The sequence below is a fragment of the Channa argus genome, chromosome 1 (assembly GCF_033026475.1).
Source record: "Channa argus isolate prfri chromosome 1, Channa argus male v1.0, whole genome shotgun sequence".
Lineage (NCBI taxonomy): Eukaryota > Metazoa > Chordata > Actinopteri > Anabantiformes > Channidae > Channa > Channa argus.
In genome coordinates, this window is record NC_090197.1 from 46,649,334 (window position 1) to 46,659,374 (window position 10,041).

Below are 10,041 nucleotides of genomic sequence, written 5' to 3' on the forward strand. Positions count from 1 at the left end.
CTACCGTGATTCAGAGATCTTGAAAACAACGTAGAAAACATGTCTACCCGTTCGGAGGGAGTAACAATAACGCCTGTTGTATTTAGTAAGTTTATCTAAAGTCTACACTTGTGTTGTAGGTTGAAACAATTTTGCTCACAATAGAGATAGAGAGAAACATTTGAATTCATCTCCAAAACTTCCTCTACTTTGACTGACATAGACTATACAAAATTTTATAGAACCAAGAGAAAACCTGTGCTGCAGTTTTTGTTTCCTTTAGGCAGGGCTAATGAACAAATTTAAATTTGATTTCTGATTTTAGCAAAGCATTTGTGCTATGAAAATGTGTTAAGAAAAAATATATACAATTTGATAATACTATACACACACATATTGTACGACTACTACTTAATAGTTAGCCTGTAGATTAACAAAGAATGACACAAAAAGAAGCGTAAAACTGTATAATTTCACTCGCCATGAAGGCAGCATCACTGTTGAAGTATCGCGAGCTGTGGTTGGTTGTTGGCACCGTGTTTTTCCTCCTCCTGCACAATCGTCCTGTTCCGGAAGAAGAAGGAGAGTTTGCAAATAGAAGAAAGTCTGTTGAGAGCAGAAATTACACCAAGTCCACTGCTAAGTTTAAACACATCTTCTATCTCATTCAGTCCAGTATCGCGTTCTGCTATTTGGACCTTGCAGGAGCTACCAAGGTACTCATTTGATCCACTTGTGTCCATAGAGGAAATTGTTCCTGAGGTACGTCCAGTTAACTTGAGCTTATGAACTCTTCAGGTATGGAATATGGCAGCAACTGAAACACAACTTTTGTTAAGCGTCGGACTAATCGGTAAGTTTCAGCTCACAGTTCAGTTCTTGGTTTTCTGTTGCTTTTCAAGCTACTTTGGCACATCGGACACTGCACATAAAGGATAATCACATGATACCAGTGTGAACCAAAAGTGTCCCATCAGCAGAGACCGCATGTCCCTCTTTGGTTCATTGCTCCTACATGTTTAGCCTTTGTGCATAAACAGTTTATAATAACATCCAATGTTACACAAACACCTACCTCCGTGCGATGAAGGTTTGGTCCCATGGAGCCATAATAGACCTTTCCTAATGTGTGTCCGTTTTCTAATTTGTTAAATTCACATACCAGGTTAAGTGTTTTTTGTTTTGTTTTGGTGTACAATTTTTTGTATACTTAGAGAAAGATGTGAATGGAGACACACTGTGGGTCTGGTGCTACCCCTCTGTGGGCTCGGACCTGAGGCAGGTACTGCTCAGCAAGTGCTGTTTGACCCAGGATGACCAGGATTTCCACACCTTTGTGTTTGGTCAGTTCTGTCGCACCTGGTACTACATCACCACAGTGGAGGTACAGGAACCTACAGCACTAAGCAAGGTACATTGTTTTTATCCAGATACTCCTCCATTATTAATATTAATTTACCTTAAACCAAAATCAGTCATTTTAATCTAAAATAAAATGTTGTTATAATTGATTAGTTGAATCCATTAAATATTAAAAATGATATTTAGAAGTAGAGAGAAGCAGCAAATTCTCACTGTCTAAATTTTCTGTGCTATATGCAATACGTTTCATTTAGGTTTTGTCTCTTTATTTTTTTTTTACATTCAAGGTCACTCATTTTTCAATAGTTGTCACAGCTAAAGACTTCAACCCTGAGAAGTATGCTGCCCTTAGTAGAATACTCTGCAGGTAACATCCTTGGTAAAAATAATTTTGTAGGCTGTTTTGTTGTGCTATATGCACAATGTTACATGGTGTGTTTTTCTTTGTTATTCAGGATGTACCTCAAACACGGCACTCCAGTGAAGATGATGGAGGCTTACATCACTGTTCTTACCAAAGGAATTTGCCAGAGTGATGAAAATGGCTCATTTCTAATCAAGGACTATGATGTTCGGAAGGCGTATTTGGCAGGTTCAGTCAAAGGTAAGGTCCCATACTCTTTTATGATGAACATAAATCAATGTTTTGAGTTTTGCCTGATGTCAACTTCATCTTGTCAAATTGATTTGTTGTTATTATTATTATTATTATTTGCATTTTTTGGTGTCTTAGAAAGGCTCTTACAAAATTTCCAGCAACACAATACTGATTACAGTGCTGCTTTGATTGGATTGTTGGTGGCTCTTTGGTGTAATGATGTCACATTTTCCTTGCATATTAATAAATATTACAGTGTGCAAGATATAATGTGTGCAACTTTTACAGACATTATTCTTATTCTTATTGTTCTTATTAATCTGAAATGATTAGTAAATATGTTCATCAACAGGCTAATTTTAAAAAATCTATTTGAGAAATCGATTTATTATTTTGGTAATTTTCAAACCAACAATGGACAACATATACTCATTCAAGCACCTCATATTCAAAAGTTGTTGTTGTTTCTTTATGGTGAAGTGAATAACCTTGGATTTATGAAGTAATAATCATTATCTGCAGTCCTACATTATTTAAAGAAATGGTGCTTACAAGACAGTGGGAAATTAAAAATGTCCTGTAGTTATGGTGACAGCTTAATAGTATAACGATTATCTATTACTTCACTGATTATTTTCTTGAGTTGTTAACTGTTCTATAAAATATTTGCTGACAGTGAAAAATCATATTTTACAATTGATGAATTTGACTGTCAAGAGAAAAACTGAAACTCAAAGCAGAATATTTTTATATTTTTTATATTTTCTACTTGAATGATGAATGATTGATCTTAATTGTTGTGCCTCCAGTTTACCTCCCTGTTTACGTTCTACCTCAGATGTGGTGTCTCAGTTTGGAATGGAGACCATCATCCTGTATACTGCTCTCATGCTGAAGAAGAGGATCATCGTCCATCACCCTCGGATTGAAGCATTGTTGGAGTTTACAAGGTAAGTGCGGTTCAGAAACTCAAAATATCTCTGTTAAACCAAGATATTTCTAACCTGGTGGTAGGGCTGACTGATTACCTGTTTCTTTCCAGAGTTCTGCCGGCTCTAACATGGCACAGGAAAGACTGGTCTGTCTTGCACCCTTATGTGCACCTGACTGATACTGAACTGGAAGATTTAAAGAAATCCCCTGGTGAGACTGCCTCCTGCTTTATTTAGTTTAATTAAAACTAAACCTTGAGAGTCTTCTCCTCATTCCACCATCTGCACTGCCGTTCCTGAATAATTTATGCACCAATATGTTTGTTCTCTCCTTAGGATATGTAGCAGGATTTGTAGATCCAGAAGTGAGCAACAGATCAGACTTGTTTGATGTGTATGTGAACCTCCAGGACAGTGTCATCACAGTATCCCAAATTGCCAAAGGTACAGTATGTTCAAAAAGAAAACACTTAAATTCCTGAGAGTAGGACAGCATTTCCCTCATACCTGATGTTCTCTATCCCAACACAGAGGCCATGGCTATGGGGAAGTTACACAAAGACATTGGTCACCTTATCGTTCAGTCTGCAGGGGATGCCGATAAGTCAGATAGTCAGGTGATTAAGGTGAGAATACCACACAATGTCCGTATCTAATCTGCAGTTGGGTGAAATGTTGTCTAACGTGACAACCCAACATTCATTCACAGGATATTTCTGTCAAGACAAAAGAGATTCTTGCCAATTTGGTCGCCCTGGCTGACGAGTGTGAGGATGCTAAAATCACGCTGGAAAGTTTAAAAGAGCGTCATTTACCCCCGGCAACTGAGAATTTCCTCTTTCATTTGGCGGCTGCTGAGCAGCTCTTACGGATATAAACGTGATTTCAGACATTGCACTCTAGGATGACGTAGCATGGCTATGCTATTCTCTAAATGATGGGGTAATTGTTTTTGCAAAAGCTTGTGCACACCCTCACAACTGTCCTGTGTGCAAAGATGCTTCCTTCCTCTAATCATCATAGATGGGAGTGTAGAAAAATGTCAGTAGCGGGGGCTTGCACTGTTGTGGGATTATATGACATGACTCATTTTTTTTTTTTATTGTTTATATTTTTCTTACTGTCTTTTACACAGTAAGAAAAATATAGCAACATATCAGACTTGTTTGATGTTTATGTGAACCTCCAGGACAGTGTCATCACGGTATCCCAGAGTGCAAAAGGTAATTGGTCATATTCCTCGATGCCATACTACAGTACCGTCTTGCTACCCCCTTGAGAAAAAAGTATTTGCTTACTGTCTCATAATAAAAACTTTTTATTTTCTACTTTTACATTTCAATGACCTTTTTTGCATTATTCCTACATTTATCATTATTACGAGACAAAGTAATTTCTATTTCTTAGACATAATAGTTTATTCTGTTATCATATAAAACGCTATCTTTACGTCACCGTTTTAAATGTTTAACAGCAAATAACAGACTTTTTATCCTTATAGCACTAATACTGTTAAGGGTGGTGGGGTGTGGGAGCCAACTATCAGTAAGCGAGCTGCAGGGTCCACCCTGGACAGATGCCTCTCTAATCACACCATCTCTTTATCATCTGTCCACACGAGACGATGCAGTCTTCAGCAGCTGCATCAGTGATTGTCAGTGGCTGGGTCATGGCTTAGTAATGGTAAGTGCAGTATTGGAACTGGACCACAGGTACTAACCTGAAAGCACATATTCAGACCACCATCTCATGTTTTACAGCTGCTCTAGTCTGCATTGTCTCAGTTATATGTGTGTTCCTATGAGAAAGCGATGCTGTTACAATGACAAGTATCTCATCACTAGCCACCAGAATCACTGTATTTCCCACGCTGTGAATGTGAGTGTGTATGGTTGTCTGTCTCCCCATGACAGCTCTGACATTTGACCAGGGATCAGTTCAGGGTGCACAAGCTCAGCCAGTGACAGCTACTATTGATTCTTTTCCCCACCACTCTTTAGCAGCCTGTTAAATGTATAACATGATGACCTAAATGTGGTGAGTCATTGGGTGTATTTTGATTCTCTGTAGCTGTCTACATGCTGCTCTGATAATAACAGAACAAATTGGTATCTCATGATAAGAAACTGCTGTATGCTTTTTTTTTTTAAATGTCTCTTGTAAAAATGAAGAAAGTAATAATGAAAAAAAAATGTTTCTTGATATATGGAGCAAGTTTTTCTCAGGGTGACAACACATTGCCACAACAATCAGCTCTATTGTCCAAACACTATTAAAAACACACGAATGAGCAACACTGTTGCAATGGGGTACACATTTCTTTATGATGATCATAACAGGCACTGTAGTTTTGACACAATTCCCCATACATTCCAGGTGCTCTAAGCACTCACTGTACCCAATGAGACTTTACAACTAAAAGTAGTTCTCAACAAAACTGGTTGGGTTGAGTATCATTTGCCAAAAACTATAGTGCCCAGCTGTTGTAGGTAATTATTTGGCCTTTTTAAAAAAAGGAAATTACATGTTTGTGACTCAATTTTAAATATTTATTCCTTCAATAGGAGTCAGTGGGCCTGGGCCTGAAGCTGTGTAGTAAAGTTGTAAAGTCCTTATTCTTTTCATAGGTTTTGTTGACAAGAATAATATGAGACCATTCCACCTCTATCTCTTAACACAAGTATTTTAGACAATAACGAGCTAGAGTATTTCTTTAAAGTAGTGAAAACGTGCTGCTACAGATCTTACAGTAGCTTTCACTGCACAGTGCAATGCTGCACTGTGACATCAGAAATCTCACGTTGGACTCAAATGTGTTGATGCAGTAGCAGCAGCTAAAATGACTCAGGTGTGACAAATACGTATTAGTTAAAAGAAACTGCAATTTAGATCATAACTTAACATAAGACATTATCCACAATGTGAATTTTTTGTTTTTTTCCGTCACAATAAGTAATTTGCTATTGCCACATAACTGAAACAAGCAGATTTTCAGCATTTTATAAGAAAAAATGGTTATAGAGCTAAAGAGCTGTTCCCCACCAATCTGCAACTCATAAAAAACTGATGCTTTCATTCACTGATTAAAGGACATAATAGTCTTATGTTTGGCTCTCACTGTTTTACTGTTAAGTACATTTTTACACATTGTAAAACAGTTTTGTGCCTCCGAAGTTCACATAAGACAGAGTGCAATACATACAAATGCTCATGTAACTAAACTAATGGTAGTTTCATCAACCTATGTAATATTTCCTATTTATAACTGCTCTATATTCCAATTAAATAAATTTGCTATCAGAAGTGTTTCTTCCGGTTTCATAAACTTCTTTTTGATCTGTTCCAATCAGATATTTATCATAATTCTATGCAGTATTCGTAACTGTGCATTTCGGGTCTTGGTGACTTTGTGACTTCTTTATAAAAGTGCATCTCAAAGTCCTCTATGATAGAATAAATGTCCATCAACTGCTGCAGCCTGGAGAGCCTCCTCCAGTGTTTTCTTCTTTATCTGTAAAACAGTGAGTCAGTCAGTGTGAGCTGAGTTCATCCAAGGAAAACATCACAGCACAAGAAAAGACTCTGAATTTTACCGTTCCCAGTTGTGGAAAGAGACTGAAAGACACAGGGATCATCAGGCCCAGAATAAAGGCAACACTTATATGACGGAGAGGAGCGACCAGAAGAGAGTTCCTCTTGAAAAATCTTGTGCTAGAAATTAAAATCAAAACTGTAAAACAGGTGCAACCTGTTAACCTTTTGTCCAGGTAAAACTAGACTAAATAAAAAAAACAACAACTCACCTCTGTAAAAGCAAAACCAGCAGATTAGGAGCAGCACCAGTTATACCAAACAGTGCTGCTCTTGACAATGCAGTTTCCTTCACAGCCTGGAAAAAAACTTTTTAGTATTGTGACTTTGCAATGAGAATATTCGTCCATTTGCTTCTTTTTTCCCCCTTCACCTTTTTTCCTGCTGCTTTAGATACACCAACAGGATTTCCGTTGGAATCAAACACTTGGATCCCAGTTTCTGACTCCTCACTTCTGATAGTAAACACACTGAAGAAGGCCAGAGCAGCTAAAACAGTTAGACACCATTAGTACAAAACTCCTTCCTGTTATTGCAGGAGCCATCCCAGTTAACTGATTTTTAAATCAATAGGGTAAAAGGAAAATAAGCAAATTAAGTTCCATTTTAGTTCTTCTTTGGTTAAATGTTTTTACGATAAAGGCCTGCAGTGAAAAATATAAGTGAAACCTATGACCTTACTTCCAATTTCTATATAAATTTGTCTTAAATATAGTAAGATCTGCACTGCAGCATGCCTAAAGTTTGCCAAAGAGCACCATGACCTCACACCCATAAAGATGCAGTGGAATGAGCTCATCCAACAGACATCCTAATAATATGTCTGAGCAGAAGCCGTTCTGTGAGGACGAATAGTCTAAAATTCAACCAGGGTTCAACCAGGTATTAAATTCAAGGTGTACTTACTTTATCCACCTGCACTTTGAATGTCATAATGGTAAGTGTTTTCTGCTGTAACTTTGCTACATTGGTAATTTTCCAGAGGAAATAACCTACCTGACAGTGGTATTGGTAATATTGACCTAAAGAAAGTCTGGACTGGAGCATTTCTTATGCCAAGTCGATTAATTAAAACCTGAGGGAGGGTCTGAAACAGAAGATACAGGAAATTTAAACAAAAAGTTTAAAGAACCCTGAGAAGTTGCCACCTTCACTTTTTACACACCCCTGCACATGTTGCATAGGACACTGTTCCTGCGATTAACAGAAGCTGCTTCAAACGTGTCTGCTTGTCCTGCTGCTGAGGGATAAAGACATAACAGAGGGAGATCTATAGATTAAAGATTCAAGCAAAGTAGATGACAGGGTCTCATAACTTAATATGTTATCATGTGGATAATTCAGTTGAGGTTTTTTGTTGCAGTTATTATTACCTTCTCTGACGAATAATTCCTGTTTGCATAGTTGAACCCGGCACTATAACTCTGCAGCAAAAACTGAAAGGGATTTAATCTTTTTATTATTATGTGGCATCCTCATCTTATATTTTTGTTAATTTGATGAATAAGTTTCATTACCTGCCAAAAGAGAGCTGGTTTGATGTTGTTGTGTGGCAAAAAGCTGGCAACCACCTGGAAAACCACCAAATATTTATTTCTCATCCACATTACTTTTAAGAAGTGTCATTGTATTTATTAGAACGCACACGTACCAAAGGGGCTGATATTGGCAAAAAGGCTACAAAGAAAATGACAGAGGTGAGGCCATCAGAATGTCCATTTCAAATGAACTGTTTCAATTATAATCACAGAGTAAGGAGTACTATGAATTTTTATGTTTTTAAACATATGTTTTATTATACTGCAGTTGAACCTAAATTCTGCAAGATCAAAAGCTGCTCATTTCTGATCACAGCTTATGCAAGTTGTTTTAAAGACCTTTACATCATCTTATAGTACGATGTATCTTATAACAGAAAGTGTATTTGGCTGATATCACATTGTGTGAAATTTTAAAACTGGCTAAATAAAAATGACATCATCCTCACTACTGTACCTGGAGGGCGAAAAACTAGTGGAAGAACAGCCCCAGAATCACCATGGACAGACGACTATAAGATAGATAAACAACAATAAAGAAGAACATAAACAACCTAAAGACATAAACTCACAAATATAAAAAATAAACATTGATGAAACAAAATTCAGAGTCAACACTTACAAGAGAAAGATTCAGTGCTGATGAATCCTAGAGAAGGTTTAAATCAAAAGGTTTAAAGGCAAAACATTAAAGTTACAAGGAAATTAAAACTGACTAGTTGACATCAGTGAAGTTAAATAATAATCTGACCTTTTTGCTTTTTTCTCCACTTCCAAGAGATGCATGGGCCTTCTGTATCTCAGCCTGAGGAGAGCAAAACCCCAGTTAAACATCTGATCACACAGCATCATTTACGCTCTCTGCTGCTACTTAACTTACATCAGAGCAGAGCAGAGAGATTGGGTTGAGGAGATTAACCCAGATCTGCAGCCGACTGGCGAAAGACTGAAAAACAAGGACAGTTTCAACAGATTTAAGATATATCAGATGTACAAAGATGTAACCCCCTATTCAATCCTCAATACTGTTACTGCTACAGGCAGTTACCTGCCCATGGCTTCTCCAGTAAAACAGATTAGGATCCATCAGAGCAACCAGTACGTCTCATTAATGAAATAATTTACAATAAAGTACTACTCTGAACATCCCACATCTACGTTATTCTCGTGCTTCTTCTTCTTCTTCTTCTTTTTCTTTTTCTTCTTCTTCTTCTTCTTCTTCTTCTTCTTCTTCTTCTCCTCCTCCTTCTTCTTCTTCTTGAATTTTATGATGATTCGTCCATAACATTTTGGGCATTACTGCCACCAACTGGTTTGGAGAAAAAAAAGAAAGGAAAACTTAAATGTACACTGCATACACCAAAGAAAAAAATACAGAGCTTATCTCATAATTACCAGGTACGGATCTCGCATTTACAAGATACGGATCTCGTAAATATTACCTAATAATTACTTAGGGATCTTATAAATATGAGCACGTTTCAGAACCTGCCTTAGAATAATCCGGTTTTTAAGACGTCTTTAGTATCACAGTAGTTAAGTGATAGTTTAAAATTCTTCCATAACTAGTAAAACAGAACTGTCGATAGATAATTCGGTGGACTTAGTTTAACATATCAACAAAGAAAAAATAAAGTACGGTGGCCCCTAGGAACAAAGCATTATAATTAGAAAAGCGCAAACAAAAAGGAAACACGCTTGTAGAGGTAGGCCTACTCGTGTCCGGTGGTACAAAAGTTTTCCACTCCAGAGATTGATCTGATAACAAAGTATTTTCACAGAATACATTGATATTATAACCAATAAAGCCCACAAATCTGTGATATGATAACCAATAAAGCCCATAAAACAACTAAATAATTCCACAGAACATGGCACCACAGCTACACACTCAACTTTCCACTATTACTCAGTTGCGTACGCCCACTACCATGTAGCTCCAATACCGGTCCTTTGTAGTTCCAATAGCTATATATCCAACAAAAAACAAAACATTGTTTCCCTGACAACTGACTAGGCAAACTTCAAAGGCAAACATTTC

At 37.2% G+C, this 10,041-nt stretch overlaps 2 protein-coding genes across 3 annotated transcripts; one reads left to right on the forward strand and one right to left on the reverse strand.

The window, feature by feature from the left end:
* Nucleotides 1-517: 517 nt before the first annotated feature.
* On the forward strand, nucleotides 518-4,205 carry dennd10 (DENN domain containing 10). Its single transcript, XM_067527076.1, has 10 exons — nucleotides 518-695; nucleotides 778-832; nucleotides 1,194-1,390; nucleotides 1,629-1,708; nucleotides 1,797-1,945; nucleotides 2,778-2,889; nucleotides 2,982-3,082; nucleotides 3,208-3,315; nucleotides 3,403-3,497; nucleotides 3,581-4,205. Exons 2-10 carry the CDS (start codon nucleotides 787-789, stop codon nucleotides 3,746-3,748), a joined length of 1,056 nt encoding a protein of 351 aa, XP_067383177.1. The 5' UTR covers nucleotides 518-695; nucleotides 778-786; the 3' UTR covers nucleotides 3,749-4,205.
* A 969-nt stretch (nucleotides 4,206-5,174) lies between these two features.
* sfxn4 (sideroflexin 4) lies at nucleotides 5,175-9,254 on the reverse strand. Of its 2 annotated transcripts, none has more exons than XM_067527099.1 (14): nucleotides 9,049-9,254; nucleotides 8,881-8,946; nucleotides 8,752-8,805; nucleotides 8,623-8,649; nucleotides 8,458-8,512; nucleotides 8,114-8,139; nucleotides 7,980-8,033; nucleotides 7,836-7,898; nucleotides 7,628-7,699; nucleotides 7,459-7,549; nucleotides 6,836-6,951; nucleotides 6,675-6,760; nucleotides 6,465-6,582; nucleotides 5,175-6,382 (listed from the first exon to the last, which is right to left on the reverse strand). In XM_067527099.1, the coding sequence occupies exons 1-14, from the start codon at nucleotides 9,085-9,087 to the stop codon at nucleotides 6,305-6,307; spliced, it is 945 nt and encodes a 314-aa protein (XP_067383200.1). In that variant the 5' UTR covers nucleotides 9,088-9,254; the 3' UTR covers nucleotides 5,175-6,304. The 2 variants fall into 2 exon arrangements, with proteins under 2 accessions (XP_067383200.1, XP_067383189.1); XM_067527088.1 differs by having other exon boundaries at nucleotides 7,628-7,702.
* Nucleotides 9,255-10,041: the final 787 nt, after the last annotated feature.

What these genes read in the sequence shown, in the direction of transcription:
- dennd10 (XM_067527076.1), top strand. Translation starts at nt 787, where the DNA reads ATGGCAGCAACTGAAACACAACTTTTGTTAAGCGTCGGACTAATCG. An exon ending in AGTATCCCAAATTGCCAAAG is followed by an intron (nt 3,316 to 3,402) that starts GTACAGTATGTT and finishes ATCCCAACACAG; the next exon opens with AGGCCATGGCTATGGGGAAG. An exon ending in CAGATAGTCAGGTGATTAAG is followed by an intron (nt 3,498 to 3,580) that starts GTGAGAATACCA and finishes ATTCATTCACAG; the next exon opens with GATATTTCTGTCAAGACAAA.
- sfxn4 (XM_067527088.1), bottom strand. Translation starts at nt 9,087, where the DNA reads ATGGATCCTAATCTGTTTTACTGGAGAAGCCATGGGCAG. An exon ending in GGAATTATTCGTCAGAGAAG is followed by an intron (nt 7,703 to 7,835) that starts GTAATAATAACT and finishes TTTATCCCTCAG; the next exon opens with CAGCAGGACAAGCAGACACG. An exon ending in TCTTTCCACAACTGGGAACG is followed by an intron (nt 6,383 to 6,464) that starts GTAAAATTCAGA and finishes ACTGTTTTACAG; the next exon opens with ATAAAGAAGAAAACACTGGA.